Genomic DNA, 25,539 nt, shown 5'->3' with positions numbered 1-25,539 from the left:
CTGATCGCATAATTTACCACATCCAACGCGATGTTAGAGCAACAAACTCATACGTTGCGAAGAGTGACGTGAAACCACGGTAAGAGTACGACTCTGTAGCAGCCCCTCTGACCCTAACTAGATGGATGACCTCATGGATGGCACCAGTAACGATCGGCAACGGACCGACGTGGAACCCGCAACCGGTAGCAGCGTGAGGTGGTAGCCTTGGTGAGCGGAACAGTAGCACAAGCCACCTGTAGCCACATAGCACACTATAAGATGAGATAACTTAATTTAAGTTTAAGATATTAGCTAATAGTAATCCGGCATTCACAATTGTATGCCGTGAATGATGACATGTATTTCGATTTAGAGATGGTCTTTGTCATTCTAAATATACAGTGCGATTGATTATGTAAGAAACCTATTCATGTCACAGATCGGGGTTGCTCCAGCAAGATGTCGGTGAGATATCGAATTTCTCTATAGATACTAGTGTTCCACGACGCCATGTACCACGTAAAATATGCCCATTCGTGAGTGTCAGGGTGCCAAGTCCTTCTTTCTTGTTTTCGACGTATCCTCCCTTGTATACGCAACCGTCCTCATGGCAGTAAAAAGTTGCCTTGCCGTGACGTTTGTTCATTAGCCAATCTCCTATTTCGTATATAATAACATTATTGCATATAGATTTACCTTCGTATCGATTCCCATTCGCATATTCGAAAATTCCGTAACCACTGGCTTCATCGTCTGCCCATGTGCCTGCGATGCACTTAATCATTACATACTCGAAAACGTACCTTTGAAACGGTCACCATTGACATAGATCAATTCACCGCATCCATGTTTTTTCGAGTTGACCCACTCTCCAACATATTTATCGTTGGAGGGGTACGTGAGGGTCCCTGTGCCATGCGCTTTGTCATTAAGCCAGTACCCTTCGTATTTTTCGCCATTTGTGTACATCAGAATCCCGTACCTGCACCGCATATTATACTACGTATATTAACAAACCCTTCTTTGTGATCGTTTGACCATTCCCCATCATACTTGTTTCCATCTGGATATGTATACTTCCCATTGCCATGCATTTTCCCGTTATACCAATCGCCTAATGGTCCGTATGACAAAATGAGTTGATATTCAAAACATTACAACAGTATGCAATGTATAAAATGCGCGCGTTGACAGTGAATTAAGCTCACCTTCATAAATGCTGCCGTCGGCGTACTCGTATTTGCCCTTTCCACTCATTACGTTGTCTACCCAATCCCCCTCGTAGGACTCCAGGACAGCTCCCTTTGCGGATACGTATGTGACAGTGCCCTTTCCGTGTCTTTTATCGTTTCTCCATTCTCCTGTATAAACGTCTCCCTCGGCATACCTGTATGTCCCTTGTCCGTGCATAGCGCCATCTATCCATTCTCCTTCGTACTCATCCCCATTAACGTACTTCAATGTTCCATACCCATTGATTCTACCATTCTCCCACTGCCCTGTGTAATATTCAGAGTGTATAACATTAAAGCTCACCTTCATAAACGTTCCCGCTTGCAAAGTATGCGACGCCTTTGCCTTTGATTCTGTCATCCACCCAATCTCCGTCATATATAGACCCATCTGCATAGTAGAACTTTCCTTTCCCTTCTCTCTTGCCATATACAAAATCCCCTTCATAGCGCTCGTTATCCCCGTAGTAAAATATCCCTTTGCCGTGGAAAAGGCCATCCTGAACCTGACCTGTATATGAGTTCGCTCTGTTGTCGGTATCTGGCACACTTGACAATGCACTTTGTAGCGACTTTGGATATGCCACTGCCATTGTTTTTCGTAACACTGAAATATTTATCAAAGAGGGCCTCAACGTACTCCGATGACAAGTCACCTGATATTCCAGCTCGCTGAAATGTTACACGACACTGTACCAAGTATAATTATGCGTTTTATCACAAGATGTTTAAAATAAGTTAACTATAACGCTGCAACAAAATTTTGAAAATTTGCGCCGCACTTAGTTTTAGCACAAAATACAAATGTTAATGCTGTGAAGCAGACTGAAAAGGTATACGTGAAGTTATTGGATGGAGAATTGAACGCGGAAAATGCTTTTTTGAGATGCACTGAAAACCAATGCGCATTGTTGTATCAACTAGTATGTGGAAGCCTACGTTGTAGTAGAAACGTCTGTATTCACGCATAGTGTTAACTACGTAAGTGTTAACACGATCTAATTGCATTAGATTTAGGTATCGTGGCATTATCTGACGTTTACGGTAACTCGAGGATGCCTTTTTGTTGTCTAAATGGCACATAAAAACATGGTCGGAACCAACATATACGTAGTTTTGTGTTAGAATCATATGGAAATCTCGGTGATTAGCGCTATGGGATTAAACGGCGGAAGACTCCTTTGCGTGGTGCGTTCTCAGGGATTGAACACACGAAGGGGTCCACAAATTAAGTGACGCATAATATCGTATAAGTAATTTACATAGCAGTCTTATATATGGCTTTAATGAAGTCATGCGATCTCGGAAAAATAGAACGGGTTCTCAACTCCCTCGGCGTTGATCGCAAATTGTCCTGCGCGCTAGTGAAAGATTACGTCTCTCTCAAAGCAAGCTATACGTTGGTGTACCAGTTACAGATAACAAATTGTTCTTAGAAATAAGGTGTTTGTGGCGCCTTTGGATTCTTCGAAGGAGGTACACCTCCCTAATAATTGTCGACATAGACGCCACAGGGGCCACTAAAGAAGCAATTGGAATCCATTTTACAGGATTCGGTGTGTGTTGATCTTTCCAATTCGCCACATCTGCGTGTAGGTTGAAAGTGTAAAGAAGCTGGAGTACCTCGTGGACTCTGTTAGCAAGGGCTTCGCGCTTGCAAAACACGACTTAACTCTTTTGGACACGCTACGATTTTGGAAGCAGGATATCGCTCTTAGAATCGTGCTTTTGGCTAATCTGGTTCGTGTAAAATCCATGATTGCCACACTTGAATGCAGCCTATGTGCGACACGCTTGAACTGCAAAGGCTCCTTTTCCTGTGGCTAGACAGCCCATACGCAGCGAAATTGCCCTACACACATGACTAATTAGTGGCGTGCAACGCAAAACGTTAATTCTAAGTTCATTATAGAATGCAGTATTACTACCGTTTTGACATGAGCTCTGCGATGTTGACTCTGCGGTTGGACCGTTTTTCCCGTGATAGCTGGCCCTTCGTCTGCCCGGTAACCTTAATTGATTTTGCGTCTTGTATTTTCTGTCTGTTCCGCTCCACGATCTTTTGTTTGATTTTGTTGACATCCTCGACGGTCGCCTTTCCGCTTTTTAGCAGCGCCTTGAGTTTGTTGGTGAACTTCCTTTTCTTAGCGTTCCTCGTTAATTTATGCCCTTCTATCTTGTCATCCACCGAGTCATCTGGACGGCTGGATGTAACGACGTTGATCGGCGCCTCCACTGTAATGGAGGCGACTTTGTTGTCCTTTTCTGCTTCGCTGACTCTCTTAGGCACTATGCTGTAGTTACAGAGCGAATCCAACTTGAACATTAGTTTTCCAAACTCTTCAGTGAGTTTTTGCTTGTGCGTGTCGAGTTGGTCCGTCGCCATGAACATCTCTTGATACCGTTTCGCGTAGACGTCTCCCAGGCCCATCTTGCTCTTATTGAAGTCAATTTCGGTTTCCTCACGATTCATTTTGTTGCGCGTTTGTTTCAGACGTTCAATGGCTTCTAGCTGATCTTCCATGGGTATCTTACGCTCGACGTTGTCGAATACCTCCGCTTTAATTCGTTGCTGTATGATAATTTCGATGGGTACGTCTTGGGCTTCTTCGGGACCCATTTTTTCTTCATCATGTACGTCATCCCCATCCGCAACGACATTTTCAACGTGTATAAATGACGAATTCTGTGGTAGTTCAAGATCTAGATCGAGCAGGCTGTTTCTTGGTCTCTTGTGTCCTGTAGCCTCCCCCATTAGGCTCCAGTGCTTCTGCGCAACAAGCTCCTTTTCTAACTGCGATATTTCATCATTCTCATCCTCACTACTCTCGTCTTCAAACCTAACCCGCTTCTCTGTTTTATTAAAGTCAAAATCCATCAAGTCGTCGTCGTCCCTATTCTCTTCCTCTTCGTCACTTTCTTCCTCATCTTCCACCTTCTGCAGGAGCAACTCCATTTCCTTTTCATCTTCATCTAGTCCCTCCAACCCCCTAGGACAGTCTAAAGCGTCGTTTTCGTCATCCGTGTCGCTCCCCTCGTCACTTGCGTCCGGATCGTCGAAGAAGTCCCCATACATCATTTCTACGGCAGCCTTGGAGGTATCCGATTCTTCACCCATGGATTCGAAGTAATTAAAATCGTCTGCTTCATCATCGAAATTGCCTTCAGCGAACTGTTCCATGTCTTCCATTTTGAAGAAGCGGTCTTTTGTTATACCTGCAGGCTCTTTCTTCTTCGCCTTACTTTGATCCTTTTTCCCTACGTTTTCTGGGTCAGAATCATACGCCTCAGAACCGTCGATTTCTTCATCTCCCAGTTCATCGTCATGGTCGTCAACGTCCATCCAATTGTCGCCGATTCCATCAATGTCCTCCGCCGCATCACTTGCTTCTTCGTCAGCATCACCATCATCATCATCATCATCATCATCATCATCATCATCATCATCATCATCATCATCATCATCATATTCTGTCTGTTTTTCAACGTCATCGTACGCATAGTCTAAACTGTCGGCTGACCCCCTTTTTGAAGACGCCTTAGCCTTTTCACGGTCATTTTCATCACTTGAGTGATATGCGACATGATTACCTGTCTGCCCAGACGTATGAACTGGCGCATGAAGCATGCGATTTGGTTGTAGCTCCAAAAGGGTTTCCAGTCTCCTTTTTAGGGTTTTGATTCCCGTTCCAATTTCACGGTCTAGACAGGTCCAGAGATCCTCCAACCCCAAACTGGATGCCGACTCACGGATATTGTTGGAGTCTCTTCTGGCGGCCATTAAAGCACGCTTGACGGCGGCGGAGCGCCTTGATCGTTTCTTGGCTATTTCTTCCTTGATGTACTTCGAACGTCGCTTCAGTTGTATGGCTCCCTTGAGTGATTCCAACAAGTTGTTTCTAAGGATTGATTCGTATTCACCCTTCCCTTCCAACAGTTTCCATGGCCTCTTTTGTAGCATTTCTCGTGGCATAGCCGGTTCGTCGGCTTTGCCGTTGCCGCCCAGTCGGTCTTTGGGCGCATCAAGTTTCTCCATTATGGCAGACTAGATGACCGCCGTTATACCATCCAGGTAAATTTCTATTTATTGCGATAAACAGTCGTGGTATCTGACCGCCCCTTCATCTAGATGTCTTAATGGCCCAAGCCAAGGGGAACGTACACACCCACATTGATTTTCGAGCGTGATTCTTCAAGGGTGTGGAAATATAAGACCATGCAGCCGCTTGGCTGAGATGCATATGCATACGATTTGTCTATCGGTGCTGGTCGGAATCTTACCACTACTTATAGAAGGCTGCCGCGGCCACTTCGCCGCAAGCCGTTACGCCCGCAGGTTCGGATTTTTACACCCCATTGGGTTGAAACTAAGAAACGCAAGTAGTACGACTCGTTTGGATGCATCAGGGTCGGACGTCAGTGGCGATGCTTCCCCTGATTGCTACAGCGACTCCGAGACGTACAAAACGCTCAGCGCATATTTCACTGATCAGGAAAGAATAGTCGACGAGCAATCATTCGGGCGGTTAAAGAACTCGTTTGTGCGCAAGAAAGCTGATGGAAACGGTTTCATTCCTCTCTGCTTCAATTTGGATGCGTTGAGTGCCGTGCCAGAGGTGTTCCATGCTAATTTTCTCTCCCGCGGTGAAGACCATTGGCAGACACTGCTAAGTATTAGGAGATCGTATTTAGAGAAAGTAGCAAGTGAGGAAGAACTGTCAAGGCTGTCATTGCGCAGATCGGAGCTGGCAAAAGCCTTCCACATTGCCCCGTCATCAGATCAGGCGTCGCTGCGGGAATCCAGTTTAGCGCTACGTAATGAAACCAAGGCCGTGGAGTTACATATTAAAGAGCTGAATGAGCAGCTTGACTCCTTAATACGTACGCTGCCAAATATAATTTTGGAGGATGTGCCCAAAACGGAACTAGTGGTTGAGAAAATTAGCATTGATCCTACACCGTCTGCGACCACTGTCGTCGTCCCGCACCACGAGGTAATCGAACGATTCAGTGATGCATGCGTTTCGAGATCAACTAAGATCAGCGGCACCGGTTTTTCAGCCTACAGCGGCGACATAAGTCGTCTGGAGCGCGCGTTGTTTAATTACATGCTAGACACGCATCACAAGCTTTTCGGTTACAAGGAGCTGTCAGTACCGTTCGTTGTGAGTGCCAGTGCGTTGCGCGGCACAGGCCACTTGCCGCGATTCGAGGAGGATCTCTTTAAATTAGATGAGCGCCACCAGTGTAACGGCGATCGTGGCTATTTGATTCCCACCGGTGAGATACCGCTCTTAGCCTTGTTTGGTAATAGTCGGGTTCCAGTAGACAATCTACCTCTGTGGTTGATGACATATACACCATGCTTTCGGTCGGAGATCCAGGATTATGGCCGTGAAACGCGTGGTCTGATACGCAATCACCAGTTTGGCAAGGTTGAGCTGGTTTGTCTGTGCGACTCAACTGGCTCGGATAATTTCCACAACTTGATGTTATCGCATATCGAATACATATTGGATTCGCTTTCATTGCCTTATCGACGGGTTCTGCTGCCTGCGAACCAGCTTGGGTCCACGTCAAGCAAGACTGTGGACTTCGAAGTTTATTTCCCGTCGTTGAGAAAGTACATCGAAGTTTCGAGCTGTAGTAACACATTGGACTTTCAATCCAATCGATTGAATGTGTTCAGCACCTCCCGATCAAGGATCCATTGCATAAACGGTTCCGGCGTCGCCATTGGGCGCACCCTTTCGGCCATTCTGGAAAACCACCAAAGCGTGGGCGCCAACGAACGCCTGGAGATTACTGTGCCTCAGGTGTTGACACCTTATCTCAACGGTGACCACAGATTATTGGAGCCGCTGCCATGACTCTCCGCCGCTTTTTTAGTTCCTTATCGGGAAAGATCGTACCTTCCACCACGATCAAAACCCAAACCCCCGAACTGCAGGCTAAGTGGGAGAAGGATTTGTTTTCACTTCTGCCAGAATCATGGCTGAAATCCCGCGTTCCCAGGGCGCAGAAGTTTGTGGTGGGGACGGTGATGGGTTTGCTTTTTGGCGGCTGCCTTGTGGGGGAGCGATACAGGCGCTCTGATCCCGCTTTATCTAAGTCCATAATAATCGGTGAGATTCACTTGCTGAGCTCCTACTTGGCCTTTACGGTAAGCGAGGAGTGTCATGCTGTCAGTTTCTACAGTGCGGTCTGCGATCAGGCTTGATGCATTATTTGGGCTGCGGCATCATTCCCGTTAGTTTCACTACGTAGTTAACTTCAAATGTTTTCAGAGGAGATTTTATTGGGCTCCACACTACATGCAGATATCGTCTGTGTCTGGCGTGCTAGCCGCTGCCTTCGTCTCTGGTACGTAAATAGTACCTATTGTGCACCGATGTTAGGGAACGCCGATGTCGCTGAGAGGACGGTGCTGCACATTCTGGGAGGCTGTTTTGCGGTATGCGCCGGAAACGAGATGCTGGCGGCCAGGTTCAACATGTCCCCCCGATGGTACGCGCCTTTTCGATAATGTATTATCGCTTTCAGGCTCAAACTTCACACCATGAGGTCAACTGGCGGCACATTGCTGGGTGCGTCCAGACACATAACATTATAACACTGTGCAGGTATACTACTGCTCCTGCTCTTAGAATCGCGCACATCACCGGTGGAGCCCACCGAAAACGAACAGACTCACGAACAGCAACAGCTATACACTAATTAATATCGTAATGTGTCATGTTTTCACGGCGCAAAGACCGGTACCCGATTGCGCCGCCCGCCGCGCACGTCACCCTGGACACAGTCACAATGGCGGCGCCACCGTCGTCGGATAGTGCGTCTACGTGGTCTGTGATTTACCCTACATATTTCGACAAGAAAGCGACCATCAGCGGCGGGCGACGCGTCAGTTTGCCGCTCGCAGTGGAGAATCCCCGCGTCGAGGATATCCGCGCCGTTTGCGAGAAGCTGAAAGTGCCCTATGTGTTAGAGGCGGTGAGTGCGTAGTGCCCTACCACCGATATGAGCGCAGAACAAGGCATATCCGCGTGATTTTATGAACCCGGGCCGGATCCGCGTGTACTTCCTGCATCCCAATGCCGAGTCGAAGGCTCTTACAAGTTGGTTTCCCTGCGCTGATATGCACGTGTTGCAGAGTGCGCCTTCATTTACGAGATCGCACCACTGATAGCGCAACTGAAGCTGCGCCAACAGGCCGAGGCCACCGCAGCATCTGCCAGCAGCAGCAAGGCGGGAAAGAAGAAGCGGCGGTGATCGCTGCTACCACATACTATTTAAAACTACATTTATTACGTAAATGTGACAAAGCCGTTCACTCTCTGTCTTTCAGAAATTGTGGAGGAGTGTAGCAGGCTATCCACGAGTATTGCGCCTTGCATGTGTCCTCAGACCGCTTGAAATGATTGTCGACCTTGCATCCGTTCCACTCCTTGGAGCAGTTGTCCAAAAGCTGTTCCTGTCTGTCTTCCTTTTTCGTGACGTTGATCTTCCACGAAGTGATTAGTTTGGAGTTCTGGGGGCATTTGTTGTCCACATACGACGTATGAGACTGTGTGGGACAAGCGGAGGTCGCGGAGACCACTGCGTGGCTGGTGATGTTGCTCAATTCAGGAGCGTTCTTTTCCACACAAGCGATCCAAACTGCATTGTACGATTTGTTACTGGAGGTGTGGGTGCAGGAGCTCTGTCCGGATCTGCAGGCATAGCTGTCTGCGTTGGTGATCCTCAAGCCCTTGGGGATGGATATGCCGAATCCGAATGCAATAGTGTAATCAGCTGGACACGACGCTACTGCCGTCGCGTTTGAGGAGACGGCGGTTTCCTGAATGAGTAACGGAATGGGCTCCTTTCCACAGAGAATCCACACCCTGACTTCCGAATTTGGATCCGACCCCGAGGCAATGCACTTCTCTTTTCCTACCGGACACGGCGCGATAGAGGTCACGAAATAGGAGTCGTTGAAAACAAGTTTCCTTTTGCGGGTAACGGTGAGGGCAAATCCCATCATGATCACATTGTTGTCAGGGCAGACAGCACTTCCCGCAGTGTACCCCTCGTACGTAACAACCTGGCCACCCATAGCCATAGTTGCGATGCCGTTTTTGACACCATTAGCTGCGTATATTTCGTCTGGGGAAATACCGTACAATTCCGAGTAGTACTTCAGGGCGACGTCGAACGTGGCCCTCTTTTCCTTATCCTCAATAAGTGTTTTGATGCTGTCTAGATTGACCTTTATGGGCATCGGCTTTCGGTAAAGGCTTCTTGTCCATTCTTGCATGCTGACCTTGTCGGTACCATCCGTGGGCACGTCACCTCCTATGACGATGATGGACCTTTCAGTCTTGAAGCTGTTTTTCTTGCTGTCCGAACTCATGTCACCGGCGGAGTTGAATGATGCCTGCCCAAGATTGAGGAAGGGTATGCCCGAGTTTGCCTTGATGTAGCTGTCGATGTTGTATCCGTGCTTCTGAATGGCAGCGACATCGGTTTTCTTCATTTGGATTTGGTTGGTGACTTTTCCACCGAGATGAATTACGGTTGTGTAGTGTGTTCCGTACTTCTTGAAAAACTTTATCCACGGGTGGACCGAGTCAACGCATTTTTTGTCGTCCTCGTCATTGCGGTATATTTCCATGGTGCAGGATTCCGAGTCGAACTTCTCGGGCAACTCTTCCACGTCGTTTTTGAATGATGGCATTGGCTGTACGCTTTTGAAATCCTGGATGCCCGCGACGTATCTGAGGCAGTACGTTTTGAGGATGTAGTTCTTGGTCGTGTTTGTAGACAGCGTTTTGACAAAAGTCTTGTATCCTCCCGAGGCACTGAAACCGAAGTAGAAGGGAATATCGGCGGATATCTTGGCATCGACCGAAAGCTCCTTCTTGTAGTCTTCTATTGTGTTCACGTGGTCTACCGTCTCTGCTTGTCTGCAGGACAGTTCCGGCCTGATCCAGCCACCGCGAGGTTCTTTCAGGTTTGCTCCATCGTGGTTGTGATAGTCTTCGGTCCAGTCCAATTTGAGCACCGGATCTCTGTATCCAGGATCTACCATAATGACCGGGTCTCCCAGCGGGTTACCGAACACAATGTCATAGCCGGATCCGAGATACCTTATGGCCGCCGCGAGCCCAGCGTTAATAGTTCCATCATCTTCAAGCTCAATCTGCGGCTTAAACTGCGTTCTATTTGTTCGTTTGATTGCCTTCCGCTTTGTCATTCTGCTCTCTTCGTTGATGCGGTTGAACTCCGGCTGTATCCCACTCAGGAAATCTTCATCAGCTTTGTTATCGAATTCGTCCGCTGCGTTAACCTCTTCATTAGCGTCTATATGCATTGGCAGGGATTCTTCGTCGTCCCCATTGTCTGCAGAAGACACGCTGTCGTCAGTGTTTTTCTCTTTGTCTTCAAGTGATTCCAAATCAAGACTCTCAAGATCGTCTTTGGGTTTTTTTTCTAGATCCATTTCTTCAATTTCCTTAGTTAATGCATCTTCGGCTGTATCCCTGTTGGTATCTTTTTTTTGCAGTCTTTTCATTCGTTTTGGCATTTTTTTGCCGTTTGACATGTCGGCAACAAGATCTTCGAGTGTGAAATCTTTCATTTGCTTTTTAGTTTCAGCTTTTGGTTTCGGCACGACTTCGTCTACAAGTGTATCTTCATCGTCGGAATCCGTTGTTTTCCCGTTCACTTCGTGCTGGTGATCAAGGGGTTTGATGAGGCTCTCAGTCACCTCTCCTGGAAGTTTCCTGTCGTCAGACTCAGAGGCATCATTTTCTTCCGTTCCATCGGTGGAAAGGCCGTCTAAATCCTCATCATGGATACCGGTGGCCCCGTCATGCGTGTCAGTTAAATCTTCCATCATATCATCCATTGAATCCTCACCCGCTACATCCTTATCCTTTCCGTGGGCACTCGGACCCGTAAGTCTTGTAACTTCCTCGTCTTCCTCTTCATCACCGGCTTCCGTACTTTTGTGATCATAATCATCATCTGTAATGTCGAAAAGATCATCAGAGCCCTCATGGTCAGAATTTTCTGCCTGGTGATGCTTAGAGTCATGAGGCCGCACTTCTTGGTCAGTATGTTGCGTTTCAATATGATCGTCTGCATTTTGCGAGCTCCCACTTGGCGCCAATAGGCTTTCCAATGGGTCTTTTTGTGCTTCAGTTTGTGCCTTGTGCTTACGTGAGTCAGGTTTCGCTGACGGCATTAGCAGCTGCTCCAGTCCGCCATGCGTTCCAACATCATCAACATCCTTTTCTGTTGGGGTGTAAAAATCAAGGTTGTCGCTATCTTCTAGAGAATCTGCTTCATTTTCATCCCCATGGAGCTGCTCCACGTGATTAGCATGCTTGGGTTTTGTTGGCGTTGTTTGCTTTTTCTTGCGCGTAGTTCTGGGGTGGCTGGCCGACCCGCCGTTGAGAAACATTTTAAACACGTCATCCATTCCCGGTTTTTGCGGCACAGACCTCTTCTTGCTCCCGCTACACACCACAGTGTACATTAATAACGCGCATATAGCGCTTTTAAAAATGGCGGCGGCCTCCATATCGTGTATACGATGTCGTTGATGTCGTAGTTGCAGCGTGTGTCAATCTCTCACCGACGGATTATTACTCGATGCCTGAACGCTTGTTTTACCGCATTTAGTTGATGTGTAATGTAATTTTACGTGCCTCAGCGCGCTACATTGGCATAGGAGCCTTACGTGAGATGGCGTATAGTCTTTTATAATGCGGCCATGGTCACCGATGTGTAGCCTAGTGCTCCGGATAATTTTCACAAGACTGCATTTAAAGGGCATGTGGTTTGTGAGTTGTCGAGCCCAGCCTTCAGCACCCAAATTACGACATCGGTGGTTATGCACCCAGTGCAACCGTGCCACCGTATTTCCGACATCGCGGAAGCCGCCGCGCCGGCGATGTACGATTTGAACCAGGGTACGTAGAGCGCCGGAAGATAGGCACATTAAAGTGCCGGTGTGTGTCAGTCTAGGTGCCCTTGTGCCGGCGCGTCGACATGTTTCTCCTCAGTCCCACCGCCGGCGATTGTCCAGCTTTGACACACAAACAACGTACACACCTAAGTTAAGCAGGGACGCATTGGTTTTATATGCGAGTATTTTCGCTTGGGAGGCTACACATCCCAAGAGTTTGTTTATGGTCTTGAGAATCACCGCAGAGCGTGCCGCGTGGCAGGCGCCATTATGTAACGGGCAGTAGCAACACAATTAATTTATCGAAAAGGCATTTCGACATTTCTGCTCAATATGCGGGTGGCATCTGCCAGCGATGAACGATGTTTGGCGTTACCCGTAGCCTCGCCAGGTTTCTGGTTCTGGTAACGTGCCTTTCGGTTTGTCTGCTGACCACGTACGATTGGCTGTGGAGGCATATGCCAGTGGTATCGCTCGAAGATGTGTCTGCGTTTTGGAGGTCCAACGAGGCGAATATTGCTTGCCTTCGCGCTGGGTCGTGCAACCTATCGTTCTCCAGTTTTTGGGTGAGTACCGTTTTCGGAGCCACAAACTGCACTCAGACCAACAAATATTTGTGGAATCCCGACGCTGTAACCGATGTCCGCCGGGCAGCACTCCCGGAGGCTGTTGCCGCATCAGCGCCTCCCCTGTGGCTTGAGGCGTTATGTCTTACGCTGAGTTTGTTTACGTTGGCGGTTTATACCGTAATCCTGTGCTACATTATATGGGTGCGACACGTTAGACTGCTCTGCGATGCGTTGTCGTTGCTGTTTCGTGCCTTGCGGCATGTGGACTGGAATTCGCCGCTACATGCCATGCGGGCCAGCTACAAGTTTGGGTGCTATCTCTACGCCTCCTTTGTTCACGTCTGGTCTGTCATATCGCTTCGTGAGCGCCATGTGTTGATATGCGCGTCAGGAATATTCTGCGCTATAGCGTCAATAAGGATCGGTTTGGGACGTCGGGGTTTAAGGTGCGTAATTCCGCTAGGGCTGGCATCGAGTTTATACTACTGCGCCGCGATGTTTCTCAAGCGATCATCGCAGCGCCAGCTGACGGTTTTCTTTGGTAGCCATCTTCCACCCCTATGGCTTCTGAGCATGCTGTTTCGGCGCTACCGGCTGCTGTTCTGCCCAACTCTGAAGATTGTTGAGAAACCCGAGAGCTCAACAGGCATTGCACATGAAATGGGGTGCCTCATCGACCTGTTCATTATATCTACGCTTCTTCAGATTTTCGCAATGGTTCCATTGATAGGCTCCTTTTTGCTACGCCCCTTCTACATCCAGCACATCATGTGTTTCATGTCTGTGCTAATGGTGCTGCATTGCGCCATCGCAAAGTGGTTCAACCGGGATTTAGTTGTGTCTCCTTTGGGCAGGGTAAAGACGCTGATCGTCGTCTCTATAGACACCGCGGTGAACCTTGCGGTGGGTTGGCCACGAATCCTGAGCAGCCGCATTTCTAGCCAGAGAAGATCTGGAGGATTTATGCAAGATTATGGCACCCGCATTCGCTCCGCCATATCACTATTGTTCCCCTCGGCTACTGATCGTTTCGCGGGCTTCAAGGGCCTTGCGTCGGCTCTGCGCTGGCTGACGTTAATGCCCCACCTGCTCGTTTTCCTGCTGCCGAACATTTTGTCGCGACTCTACTTCTCGTATTTGACGTTGCTGTCGCCGATAATTCGTGGTCTCATGCTTGGTAACTGCTGCAGCTTCAGGTCACAAACAGTCGTGGCCTTGAACTTCGTGCTTGCTGGTGCAGCGCGCTGGTTGGCTTCGTCGTTCAGGATATCGTTGCTGCCAATCCACACTGTGTTGTGCCTGGCACTCCCAGTGTGTATGGACTTGGTTGTGCGCTGCGTTGAGGGCGCAGGCTAGGGAGGGGTGCATCATCACGCCGGCTAACATTCGCTTAATTTATGCAGTTCTTTTCAGTGTACATAGCTCTATGTTGGCTGCCCTTGCGTGGTATCGGCGCTGATACGTCAGCGCAACATATAACCGCCTACACGGCGTCAGGAACGTCGGTAGAGATGTTATCAGACAATGTCTCCTTAATCAATATTGTTTTGCCGTCTAATGTACGTGTTGTTCGCGCTAAGTTGAGAGAAATAAACGAGAAATGTGTGTCGTAGCTGGAGTAATGATATTAAGAGTGCTGTTATCCGCGGGTTGACCCGACGTACAGGGACTCGCTCAGTAGCTGCGCCCGAAGAGCGCCCACCTCGTGGCAGGTTTGCCGGTCCAGAAGCACTTAGTGCCTTCCGGCATCTCGGGCTGGTCCAAGGGGAGACACAGGCATTTCATACCGCCTGTCCTGCCGTCGCTGTTTTCCTGCGACAGCCTCTGGGTTTCCGCCTTGATTTCACCCTCCGTTGCCGGGTCCTCGCACCTGAACGATGTTGAATACGCGCGCATCTTTGGCGTCACCTACCATGGGGCCAGTACCAACTTCAGGTCGTTGAGTGCCGGCATGACGCCCTCGAAGTCCATGACCCTGGCAATGGCCTGGTCCATCTCTTTCTTCGCCTTCTCGAACATTTCCCGTTGTATGGTTTCCAAGGTCTGGGGTATGTTTATTTCGATTTCGTCCAATTTCATGTCTGTCTTCCGCCCGTTGAACCTGCAGCATACGCGGCAGCTCTTGGACTCGACATCCCTGGCGCCGATTTCGATCCTAATTGGGACGCCCCTTAGTTCCCAGTGGTTAAACTTGAACCCGGGTGTATATCCGACGCGGTCGTCAAGGTGCGTCCTGACGCCTGCCTGTTTGAGCCTGGCGAAGACCTCGTTTGCCACGTCCATGATCTGTTTTTGCATTTCCTTCTTGCTGATGATGGGCACTATGACCACCTGCACCTTCGATACCTTCGGCGGTATAACGAGCCCCTGGTCATCGCCGTGGATCATAATCGATATACCCAGGCTCCTAGTGGTGAAACCCCAGCTGGTTTGATGAGCAAACTGCTTAGTTCCGTTTTCGTCCTCGAATATAATCCCGAACATTTTGGCGAAGTTCGTGCCGAGGAGGTGTGACGTCGCCGCCTGTATACCCCTGCCGCTGCCTGGAATATAGGCTTCCACGGTCATGGTGGTTTTACCCCCTGCGAACCTCTCCTCTACACTCTTTTCACCGGGGATGACTGGGACTGCCAGGTACTCCTCGTAGTACTTCTTGTACAAGTTGAGCGAGGTCATGACCATGTTCATGGCTTCCTCCTCGCTTTTGTGCGCGGTGTGGCCCTCCTGCCACAGGAATTCGCGGCTTCTCAGGAACGGCGTGGGCTGCTTGAACTCCCACCTCACCACCGAGCACCACTGGTTGAGCTTGAGTGGCAGATCCCTGTGCGAACGAATCCACTTTGCGTACTCCGCATACATTATGGTTTCGCTGGTGGGCCTGATGGCAACGGGGTCGGCGAGGTCCGAGTCGCCATATTTGGTGACCCACGCCACTTCGGCGCTGAACCCTTCAACATGGCTCTTTTCGGTTTCCAGCTTGGCCTTTGACACAAACATCGGGAAGTAGCAGTTTTCCACGCCCTCCTGAACGAATTGCTACGGGCTTGCGTGTTTACCCACCTTCTTGATGGCCTGGTTGAACCACTCCTGGAAAACTTCCCACATGAAGTAGCTGCTCGGCAGGTATATGTAGCAACCAGATATGTCGTAGTATTCGACCATTCCACCGCGAACGATGGCCTGCGTGTACCACTCGGAGAAGTTAGCACTTTTCTTGACGGTCACACCAAGGATGTGCCCTTCCTTGTCCGTTGTGGCGGGCGCGGGAGCCTCAGCAACCGGCGCAGCCTCCTCTTCGCCCGCTGTTACCACAAAGGTGGGCTCATGCCCGTGCTCCTGGAGGAATCGCACCAGGTCGTCCGGTGAAATGCATATGCTTGTAGCGTTGTGCAGCGCATGTGCCATGATCTCTGCCTTCCCCTTGATGCGCTCGTCCAACAGCACTTTGACTTCATTGCTGCGTGACTGTCAGTCTCCTGTTTCGCGCCACCTACTTTTTGTCGTTTACAATGGCGAAGGGGTTGAGGTGGCCGCGTTTCATTCCCACTATACCTTCCATCATCTCTTCCGGGCCCATGCGCAGGTGCTTCACTTTGACCTGCTTGCTGAGGAACTTGAAATCTATCTTGGTGTCCTGCGCCTTTTGGGAGGAATGTGTACCAGACATACATGGAGCGCGGTGAGCAGGTAGAACCGCTTTGCCTCGTCTCGGAGCCAGAGGTTTTTCACGATGATGTCGTACTTGCCCTGGAAAATAGGGTCTTCCAGGCTCTGTTTGACCGCCATCATCGGCTGATGCTTGTATTCCTGCAACCACGTTCGCCGCCACTGTAGGTCGGACTTACGGTATACCTCAGCCCGAGGCGTTGCAGCAGCTTGTATAATTCTTCGGTCTTCATTGTTTCCGCCATTTTGTCACAGTTCAGTGAGTGAATCTGCCGCGTCCTTGGCGCCGAGCCCCCATCGCAGGAGTGATGCGCCAGCTGTCTGGGTGTGTAAGCATTATATGTGCTACGAGTTTATTCTTCCGCCAGCCACTGGGCGAAGGAGTTTATGCGTGACCCGGATATTCCGTTCCTGGTTAGCCAGTCGTGCAGCATCTCGAATTCCATGATGTCTGAGTGGTACAGTGCCTCGCAAAGGTACGAGAAAAACTCCACGTCCTTTTGCTTTTCTGAGCACGCCCTAAAAATGTCGTCGTAGTGGTCCAGTTCGTCCATTTCGTGCTCGAATGTGTCCAGTAATTCCTTGAGTTGTGCCGCCTCGATGAGTCCCTGGAGCTGCCCTTCGTCGCTGGCGCGCTCGACCACCCATTCGAGCGCATATATCAGGGTGGCCTTGACCATGTCGGCCTTTTTCAGGTTATGGCTGATTTTGAGGCTCTTGATTTCGAGTACCTTGTTCGGGAGTTGCGAGGGCGCTTCCAGGCACTCTACAATCAGTGTTTTGAACTCCTCTGCGACGTCGTCCTTCATCAGCTTTTGAGGGTTCGTGGTCTCGTCGTAGATATCGGACGATTCGCTGTCGCTGAGCGACGCCTCGTCATCAGAGTCAAGATCGTCCGACCGTCGTCTCGATCCCTCCCGTTCATCCTCCTCATCGTTCGATTCGTCATCACTTCCCAGGGCAGTGGATTGCTGCGATGGGACCTTGAAATCAACCAAGTCGTAGAACGACTTGCCGATGTAGGTGTCCTCAAGTTTGCCGAAGGCGTGCACGGGCCATACGTGGACGCCGTCGCCTTGTTCCAGCAGTGACTGCCGCTCCCCCTCTGGCGTCGTAAGGTCTATGTACCTCGTCGGCATTTTGGATGCTCTGAGGCCGTGCGTCAGTCCTTTAACCATGTCGCGTGTGACATTGGCGTTGGAGCAGACGATCGACCCAGAGGGGATGACGGTGGCATCCTCGATGACAACCCCGTTCATGATGATGGAGTCATGTATTGAGCATTCAGCGCCTATGGTCACATCGTCGAAGATGATGCAGCGGCTGATGTCTGACCCCTCTCCCACCTTGACGTTCTTCCCCACGATGTTGTTTTTGCTGACCACAACCCCCTCATGAACCAGAGGCCCACACTGCGGATTGTGGGTAGCCGTGAGCTTTTGCGACGGCGCCTCGTCTCCCTCGAACCTCTTGATGTACTCCATGAAAACGGTGTGGTAGTCCTTGGGTGTCTCGATTCTGATTGCCGGGGGGTACGTCGGGAACATGATGTCGGCCTTGAGGATAGTGGCGTACACTTCGTCGGTTTTGAACTCCCTGTTCAGGCAGTCCACGATGTACTCGTCCATCTCCTGGTGTTCGTACCAGTTGCCGAAATGCTCGGCCACCTGTTTATTGCAGATGTATATGCCAGTCCTGCAGAGGTCGTATCTAAGCGAAAATTGCGTGCTGTTGCCGCATCTCCGCAGCCACTCCTTATTGATCTCCAGGTCGTCAGCACCCGGTCCGTAGGCCAAAATCTCAGACTGAGCGTTGAGGATGATCATGCAGTCGTCGACGAGCTTGCTGAACCTGCACGCCTTGTGAGATCCGACTGTCACACCCATACCTCTTCTGGCGGTCATCTTCGAAGTACAGCACACTCATGGAGTAGCGCTGGCGTTCCTTTGTCCTGGATTGATGCAGCTCCAGCGCGTCGAAGAGCGGTATCGTCAGCAGCGTGTTCCAGTATAGCTGCACCGCGTCAGTGTTCTAGCCGTGCCGCACACTCACCATGACGAAGTCTTCCAGCCCACCCAGCACTGCCGTGAGCTCCCGTATCACGTTTCCCGGGAGAACCTTGTCCACATTGAGCGCGAGCACGGCGACGTCGACGTGGCCTTGTCGACGTCCGAATTGGTACTTCCGCTCGTACTTTTTGTATAGGCTCTCCTTGTTTTTTTCTACCACCAGCGATACGCGCGTAATGCCGCTTCCCCAAAGGTTTTCGAGCGTTTCGTGGAAGATGGAGTTGTGACCTAGGTAGAGGTCGCATACAGGCACCTCCGAGGCCAGAGGCTCGAAAGGCAGCCCGTCGTCGGCGACAAGCATGAACGCTTCCATTTTTTCCACTGGCTTAGGCCGACGGCGCAGCCGCCACACATCCCTGGGTATGTCTACACCCGGATGATGGGAAGGAAGGCACACATTTCACCTAAAATTTACATTTAATCGCATCGGTGGGTTTTAATGACGTTTGCTTAACCGCTGTGCGTCGGCCTTTACGCAGCGCCGGAACCTGTGGATTTCACGAGCCAAGGCTGTGAATTGTCGACTTCGATGGCGGCGTCCATGGCGTAGGGCCGGCAGCCTTCAATTTCCTTCGCCAGCATTTTCTGGCAGTCACGCATTTTAGCTTCCAGGTTCGTGCATATGCGCTCGATGTAGTCGCCACCCATCAGTCTGCACAGCAATGAGTGCAGTTCGGCGAGTCTTCCACGGCATTCCGCCATACAGTTGCAACATTTCATCACACACAACGTCGCTTACATGTTGTAATCGGAGCATTCCTCGCGGTACTGCTTTGCGTGGTAGAAGCACGACCAGTTCGGCGGGTCTCCGCGGTACTTCTCCATGTTCGCCGCCAGGTTGGCGTTCTGCATCTTTCTGATGGTTTTGCGGCCCATGTAGTTGGTCATGATCCCGACGACGATGGTGGCTATGACTAGGTGCGTCCGCTTAGGGACTTGCGTGAACATATGTGCGAAGGACGCTCTGCGTCCCATCTTGAGACCCCTCTGCGCGGATTCCTAAGCCTGCCATCACCACGTCGCCACAAACACGTGCACCTATTTATTCGCTGGCGTTATTTCTGCAAATGCGGCTTAGTCTCGGTCGCAAAGTGGCGTTTGCTATGGGGGTGTCGCCGTGGCGATATACGCGAGTGTCTTCTTTGCGGCGGCGGCACTTTTTTTCCGGGCGCTTCTGGCACACATCAGTGATGGGTATGTTCGGCGGTAAGGGGTGTGGACTGTTGGTGGTGTCTTTGGTCGTTTCCATCTTTGCCTTCGCAACCTTGTCTGTGATTCTATTCACTCTAAACCTCGATGGCAAGAACACATTCAAACCGTACATATCCGACCGCTTCGTGCTACCGTTCCCGAGCTTATTCGAGGAGTTCGAGCTCGACAGCAATGTGTCACAGAAGTCATCCGTGCAAGGGTCCCGGGGCAGCCCGGAGACATGCTGGCGCCGAGTAGCTCCCGAGTACGAGACTTACGTCTCGGGCCGCGGCAAGGTTTTCGACTATGTGGCGCCTAAGCGGTATGTTTCGCTCCTCCCCGGTTCAAATAATTGCAGTTTCACGGTCGGCGGCGACATGCCTGCTGGTTGGCTGTCGTATACGCCCATAGACTCGTCGGTTATCGTGGTTGTTGACGGCGCGCGCGTCGACTACGCGCTGTATGACCCCACTCTGAAGCCTGGGGAGCCTCGCGCGGTGTTCACCAACCACATGCCGCTGTACCACGACTACCTGCACTCGCCAACCACCCGCAACTACAGCCGTTTCTTCCGCTTCGAGGCCCCAACGCCAACATTCACAACTTTCTCCTTCAAATGTTTGTTCACGGGCGAATCTCGCCGCGGCAACATGGTACGTTCGTGCATTCCTCCCGTGTGACCAGTGGCAGGTGGTAGGGGCCGCAACTGCGGTGCAGCTGGAGATTGACAACTTCGGCAACCAGTTGGCGCACAACGGCGACAAGTTGTGTCTACTGGGTACGTTCATTTTGGCGTCAACGCAAACGTTTGCTAGGCGATGTGATTTCTTATGATCTGCTGGGCCCCGAGCGCGTGTTCATGAAGCACACAGGCAAGGGCATAGACATTTACGACATGGTGTTCCCCGACTCCCTGGTAAGCTCGCACTATGCGGAGTTCCTGGACCAGTGCGACGTCAACGTCCTGCATTTGCTCGCCATCGACCACCTGGGTCACAGCGGTAAGCGTGTCAGCGCGGATATGACCTACTACCTGGACGACTACGACGCGTTCATCCGTCAAATCATCACGCGCGCCTTTGAGAAGTCGAATGTAATGGTGTATGTGTTGGGCGACCACGGGCAGAAGACGAACGGCTCCCACGGTGGCGCCACCAAGGAGGAGGTGGACTCGTTTTTGTTCGTTACGTCCGACCTCGAGCTGCGCCGGGTAACGAGTGACATGTGCGATCTCAACGACGCGCCCACCGGGTACGCCAGGGAACACAACGTGCTGAACGGCCGCGTGTCCCTGAGCTACCCCGTGAACAAGTCGGCGCACATTAACGTGGCCAGCTCCCTGTGCCTGTTAATGAACAGGCCCGTGCCCTTCCACTCGGAGGGCAGCATCATTAAGGAGATAGTGCCGCTCATAAAGGACGCGCGCGGCAACGTGAACAAGCTCCTTTCGGTGAAGTACCTGACGCAGCTGCTTCACGTGGTTGCGCATAACGCGTTGCGCGCCGTCGACACGACGATACCGGATTCCGAGAAGCAGAAACACAAATGCAAGTACGCTGCGGTCGTCCGCGAACGTAAGGTTCTGTCGCACTACTACAGCTTCGTGCGCAGCATGGGCCGCGACCAGGTGGAGCCCGCGGCGATGGTGGATATATGCAACTCCTACATCAGGCAGTGCGAGCGCCTGATAGCAGCCACCAAGCAGATGATCGTTGCAACCAACGTCTTTCTGACCCCGGAGTATATGGTCCTTTCGACCCTGTTTATGGCCATAGCGTGTCTATTGTCGGCGTATTTGTTGCTGGTCGCGTGCCGCATCTGCCACGTGCGGAAGTTGTCCGAAGACGAGCTGGTTTTTTTCGAGGCCCGGAAGTTCCCTACGATTGGTCGGATTATGATGCGGGGGCTCATAAAGTTGGTTCTGGCCGGTGCTGCCGCTTGGGCCATTTCGGCTCAAATTGACCAGGTTAGTGCGCAGGTGCCTACGGGCATCGCGGTGCCTAGACACTTGGCTACTAGCGTGCTCAAGCGTTTCATCATGCCCTTTGAGAGGTGGTGCGACATAGAGGCACCAAGCCCATGGTTTTATTTGGCGTGCTACTTATGTTTGTTGTTTGTATTGTGCTTCTTGTTAGACGTGCCATTTTTCGTTCGGAACTTCGCGCTGCTGTACCGTGAGCGGAAACACTTCGCTCAACCGCTGCCCGAGGGCAGATATGACGGTGGGCTGAGGCAGTTGCTCTCCCATATGTCAGGTGTGAACCCCGTTGCTGTGGCCGTGATTCTCTACGTTCTTCTCGCTGTAAAGACGATCGTGTCCCAATGCGCCATTATCTCGCATGACACTGCGTTGCGTCACGCCGTCGTTCTGAGTCTCTACATGGCCATGTTTCCGGCGGTGAAGCGCACGGGGTCGCTGCGTCTGTACGGTGCGTATCGGAACTTCGGCGTGTTGTGTTTCGTGTTGAAGTTTTCGTATCTGATTCACCGCTTCGAGGAGTGCCGCAGCATCGGCAACATGGAGCCCCAGTGGTACATCAAGGTGAACGATGTGTTCCGCACGTTTGAATGCGGAGCAGCGGTGCTGACTGTGTATTACTTCACCCTGCTGCGTTTGACGCGGCACCCCGTGAACGGCGGCGACGCTGCCGAGATGAGTCTTCCACTAAAGGCAATACGCCGCAGTCCAATGAACAGACCGTTGCTGCGCGGGGTGTGGACCATCCAATACGTGCTGTTGATGCTCCACTATGCGATGAAGTGCGAACGGCATTATTTCTCTCGCCGCGTGGTTTCCTGGCTGAGCATGCATCTGATAAAGGTACGCAATCCCGTCGTGGCAAAAACTCTCCTCGCCCTGTACAGCGCACGCGCCATGGCGGTACTCACCATGCTGGTCTGGCTCACACTGGCGTTGGACTTCCGGGGCACCATTTACAATCTAGAGGGCGTGCCGCATAGCCGCTCAAACCGCCTCTTTTGGTTCCTGACGAACATGTTGTGGATGGTATTGCTTCTGAACGGCCCCAAGAAAGCGGTCGGCGCGTTCGCTTTCGCGCTGGTCCTCTACAATACGTCATCGCTTTTCGCGAAGCTGAGCGTGCGCAGTCGCTTGATGTGCACGGTAGTGTTTCTGCTGTTTTGCGACCTGATGTACTTCGTTGCCGGGCATCAGGATTCGTTGTTCCAGCTGGACTTCGACTCCGCCTTCTTGTTCTTCGACACATACGTCGGCCTGCCGTGCGACATCGCAGTGGCATTAGCTTTCGCCATATTCAACATTACCGCCATCTGCGCCCTGCAGTACCTGTTTGTCTCGGAGAGCGAGCGGGACTACCTGGCTAAGCTCTCCGAGACCGCAACTTCCGGCTCAGCTAAAACAGGCGCCGACAAGCCGTCTCCGAAGGCCTCTGCAACAGCCAAGTCCACCGAATCGAAGGAGTTTAGCCATTCGGATTTGGCTTCGTGGATAGCATGCGACTCGTTCGAGTCCGTGGCCGGGTTAGTTGTAGGCACGCTTTGTGACATCCACCAACAGGTACACCTTTTTGGCGTTGGCGCGGCTGACGTTAACGCTGGGGATACTGTTCGCCCTGTCGGGAAACCAATGCGTAGGTGCGCTGTGATGTAATATGATTAAGTTGTAGGCTGTGACTGATTTCTACCCCAAGGGAGTGTTCAGCATGGGGAAAATAGTGGTTAACGTTCTGTCTTTTTGGCTGGCGCACACATTCACGTCGCTCAGATGAGCATCTGTAGCAGTGGCATATCCGTCTGCTGGTTCTCTTCTTCAATGAAAGCGATCGTCATGAGCGCCGCGAACGTGTGGTAGGGGTCAGGCTGCGGAGTCACGCCCGGCTCGCATGGGTACGGGGCTATTCCTCCCCCGGGAGTCTGGCACTTCTCGATGAACCTGATCATTTCACGTCCCCTCAATATCTGCGAGTGAACTCCGCACTTGTTCAAGAGGTCGAGCGCAGCGAGCATCCAGAAGGAGTAGCACATGTCCTCGCATTTACCGATCCTGCCAGATACGCCCCCAAAGTTGGCTAGACGCTTGACAAGCCAGCTGCAAAACCATTAACGCAGTTATCATAAAATCTTCACTATTTCACTGTCGATGTAAACGAAAGACACATTTTAATGTTCTGGTTAATCCATGCATCAACTTACTTTCTGAGGCCGACCAAGAGGTTCCTGTCTATTACCTTGATTTTCCCCAAGATTGTTAGTATAAGTAGTGCACAAAATGCCGCTCCGCAATGACTTTCCGCGCCGGGTGAGAGTCCGACTCCTCCGTCATCGTTGAAGTGCTTCAGGACGTGCGCAGTCACTTCCTCGACGTTTACCCATCCCTCAACGCTCCTCATACTGTTGGGAGTTGCGTGTTGGCAGACCCTGAGGATCATAGAGGTGGACAGCACGGCAGACGCCGTGTGTCTGATATCCGAGCAGTGTGCTGTCTGCGGCATGACGCACTTCCTGTAGTATCCTTCGTTTTTGACGTACAGCAAGCTGAAAAAGGAAAGAATCTCCTCCCACTGATACATCCATGACATATGTTTGAGGAAACTGATGCTTGATTTCGTTCTCAAATTGTCGCCGATGACCCTGTAGGTGTTGATTGCCATGAGTGTGCTGGTGACGTTAGCCGTGAATCTCCTCCTGTCGTCGGAGTTGGCGAAACCCAGAAACATGTAGTCATCGTACACGAATTCCCTCTGGCATACTTTGAGAAACCTCAAAACCATGTCCACTTCCTTCCCCTTGAGTATGCTAGTGTCCAGTTCAGGTCCGCCGAGCACGCGGTTGCTTGTGCGCAGCAGCTGCATCTCGTTAAGCGCCGCCGCAAGGTCGGACGCGTTAACATCTCTTGCTGGTGCATCATCTTCGTCCTCATCGGGCGGTTCCGTAAAATCTATGGGAGGGTAGTGATAGGTGCTCATGTCGAGGTCACTGTCCTCGGCATCAGACTGCTCACTTTCGCGCTCAGCCTGCGCTCTGTTGTGTTCCAGTTGTTCCTTGGTGGCCATGTTGTACCTGTTGTAAAGCAGGTGGAGAGAAAACAGCGCCCAGTACATCCCTTTCAAGAGCTCCTGCTCGTGGTGGGCCCTCGTTTCCTGGACATCGAGGGGCATAACCTCAGTGTCACCCAAGAGACTCAATCCATGCTTGTAGAAGGCATTGAAATAGGCGTGGATGCCTTTCAGGATTTTTTCCTTGCGAGCATCTTCCATTTTCTCTAGAGTTCGGTTACTACTTGGGCTGATGGTGCTTGGCTCGGCTTGTAGACGCCTTGTGTCAAAGTTTTAGATTAATCGTGAATTGGGGGGGTAGTTTAGTTTACGCGGCTCAGGCGAACTGCGCAGTTTGAGCTGTCTACCGTGTGCACGGATGTTAAGTAGCGCCTTGGAAGACAAAAGATGATCGTCCCCTGCGGAACGGTTGTCAATACTCACACTACCCTGTTTCGATCCTTTTCATAAATTCTTGTCACCAATGATGAGCAAGAATGTTCTTCCTACGACCTAGCTGGTTTTCGGGATACAATTCTCGCATTTTCTACTAGGTCGTTGTTTTTCTGCGGTTGTGTTGCGAAGGACTCGGTAACCACTCGCCAAACTTATACGTGCGCTGGATGGCCCGTTACACTCGTGGGATCTGCGCGTTGCGTCTGACGTGTGTTTCAAGTCCGACGTTAGCTTCGCTGCGGCGTCGGCGGATGTGTGCTTAGAAGCCAGTTCTCTGATGTCTGGAAGACGAAAGAGAAGGATGAGAAGTGAACGTTTGCGATGCGTATAAGTCTGGCTATAGCGCCTTTTATTGGGCTTTTCTACGGCAGCATTGGAATTTTCATTCCTGTTGCGCGACGC

At 51.0% G+C, this 25,539-nt stretch overlaps 12 protein-coding genes across 12 annotated transcripts; 5 read left to right on the top strand and 7 right to left on the bottom strand.

Moving 5' to 3' along the window:
• Positions 1–415: 415 nt before the first annotated feature.
• BBBOND_0402530 (phosphatidylinositol-4-phosphate 5-kinase, putative) lies at positions 416–1,807 on the bottom strand (the record flags this gene model as incomplete). Its single annotated transcript, XM_012914497.1, has 5 exons — positions 416–747; positions 786–964; positions 1,000–1,096; positions 1,191–1,481; positions 1,519–1,807. The coding sequence occupies 5 exons, from the start codon at positions 1,805–1,807 to the stop codon at positions 416–418; spliced, it is 1,188 nt and encodes a 395-aa protein (XP_012769951.1).
• Positions 1,808–3,138: 1,331 nt separating this feature from the next.
• Positions 3,139–5,250, bottom strand: BBBOND_0402520 (U3 small nucleolar ribonucleoprotein protein, putative; the record flags this gene model as incomplete). The annotated part of the gene is made up of 1 exon (XM_012914496.1): positions 3,139–5,250. One exon carries the CDS (start codon positions 5,248–5,250, stop codon positions 3,139–3,141), a length of 2,112 nt encoding a protein of 703 aa, XP_012769950.1.
• Positions 5,251–5,449: 199 nt separating this feature from the next.
• BBBOND_0402510 (-Serine--tRNA ligase) lies at positions 5,450–7,084 on the top strand (the record flags this gene model as incomplete). Its single annotated transcript, XM_012914495.1, has 1 exon — positions 5,450–7,084. The coding sequence occupies one exon, from the start codon at positions 5,450–5,452 to the stop codon at positions 7,082–7,084; it is 1,635 nt and encodes a 544-aa protein (XP_012769949.1).
• Positions 7,085–7,257: 173 nt separating this feature from the next.
• Positions 7,258–7,740, top strand: BBBOND_0402500 (hypothetical protein, conserved; the record flags this gene model as incomplete). Its single annotated transcript, XM_012914494.1, has 4 exons — positions 7,258–7,377; positions 7,413–7,463; positions 7,535–7,577; positions 7,613–7,740. 4 exons carry the CDS (start codon positions 7,258–7,260, stop codon positions 7,738–7,740), a joined length of 342 nt encoding a protein of 113 aa, XP_012769948.1.
• Positions 7,741–8,021: 281 nt separating this feature from the next.
• BBBOND_0402490 (signal recognition particle SRP19 subunit, putative) lies at positions 8,022–8,486 on the top strand (the record flags this gene model as incomplete). The annotated part of the gene is made up of 3 exons (XM_012914493.1): positions 8,022–8,207; positions 8,245–8,332; positions 8,368–8,486. 3 exons carry the CDS (start codon positions 8,022–8,024, stop codon positions 8,484–8,486), a joined length of 393 nt encoding a protein of 130 aa, XP_012769947.1.
• A 58-nt stretch (positions 8,487–8,544) lies between these two features.
• BBBOND_0402480 (MAC/perforin domain containing protein, putative) lies at positions 8,545–11,445 on the bottom strand (the record flags this gene model as incomplete). Its single annotated transcript, XM_012914492.1, has 1 exon — positions 8,545–11,445. One exon carries the CDS (start codon positions 11,443–11,445, stop codon positions 8,545–8,547), a length of 2,901 nt encoding a protein of 966 aa, XP_012769946.1.
• A 1,088-nt stretch (positions 11,446–12,533) lies between these two features.
• BBBOND_0402470 (membrane protein, putative) lies at positions 12,534–14,096 on the top strand (the record flags this gene model as incomplete). The annotated part of the gene is made up of 1 exon (XM_012914491.1): positions 12,534–14,096. The coding sequence occupies one exon, from the start codon at positions 12,534–12,536 to the stop codon at positions 14,094–14,096; it is 1,563 nt and encodes a 520-aa protein (XP_012769945.1).
• A 318-nt stretch (positions 14,097–14,414) lies between these two features.
• BBBOND_0402460 (prolyl-tRNA synthetase, putative) lies at positions 14,415–16,651 on the bottom strand (the record flags this gene model as incomplete). The annotated part of the gene is made up of 6 exons (XM_012914490.1): positions 14,415–14,610; positions 14,653–15,764; positions 15,801–16,197; positions 16,235–16,374; positions 16,410–16,547; positions 16,586–16,651. The coding sequence occupies 6 exons, from the start codon at positions 16,649–16,651 to the stop codon at positions 14,415–14,417; spliced, it is 2,049 nt and encodes a 682-aa protein (XP_012769944.1).
• Positions 16,652–16,759: 108 nt separating this feature from the next.
• On the bottom strand, positions 16,760–18,788 carry BBBOND_0402450 (translation initiation factor eIF epsilon subunit, putative; the record flags this gene model as incomplete). Its single annotated transcript, XM_012914489.1, has 3 exons — positions 16,760–18,257; positions 18,295–18,419; positions 18,459–18,788. The coding sequence occupies 3 exons, from the start codon at positions 18,786–18,788 to the stop codon at positions 16,760–16,762; spliced, it is 1,953 nt and encodes a 650-aa protein (XP_012769943.1).
• Positions 18,789–18,946: 158 nt separating this feature from the next.
• Positions 18,947–19,450, bottom strand: BBBOND_0402440 (hypothetical protein, conserved; the record flags this gene model as incomplete). The annotated part of the gene is made up of 2 exons (XM_012914488.1): positions 18,947–19,127; positions 19,215–19,450. 2 exons carry the CDS (start codon positions 19,448–19,450, stop codon positions 18,947–18,949), a joined length of 417 nt encoding a protein of 138 aa, XP_012769942.1.
• Positions 19,451–19,665: 215 nt separating this feature from the next.
• Positions 19,666–23,292, top strand: BBBOND_0402430 (membrane protein, putative; the record flags this gene model as incomplete). Its single annotated transcript, XM_012914487.1, has 5 exons — positions 19,666–19,988; positions 20,025–20,319; positions 20,351–20,444; positions 20,482–23,167; positions 23,205–23,292. The coding sequence occupies 5 exons, from the start codon at positions 19,666–19,668 to the stop codon at positions 23,290–23,292; spliced, it is 3,486 nt and encodes a 1,161-aa protein (XP_012769941.1).
• Positions 23,293–23,407: 115 nt separating this feature from the next.
• BBBOND_0402420 (Rab geranylgeranyltransferase, beta subunit, putative) lies at positions 23,408–24,903 on the bottom strand (the record flags this gene model as incomplete). The annotated part of the gene is made up of 2 exons (XM_012914486.1): positions 23,408–23,735; positions 23,840–24,903. The coding sequence occupies 2 exons, from the start codon at positions 24,901–24,903 to the stop codon at positions 23,408–23,410; spliced, it is 1,392 nt and encodes a 463-aa protein (XP_012769940.1).
• Between the last annotated feature and the right edge of the window lie 636 nt (positions 24,904–25,539).

The sequence above is a fragment of the Babesia bigemina genome, assembly GCF_000981445.1.
Source record: "Babesia bigemina genome assembly Bbig001, chromosome : IV".
Classification (NCBI taxonomy): Eukaryota; Apicomplexa; class Aconoidasida; order Piroplasmida; family Babesiidae; genus Babesia; species Babesia bigemina.
The sequence above is the reverse complement of the archived record's forward strand: the minus strand, read 5'-3'. Positions and strand labels throughout refer to the sequence as shown.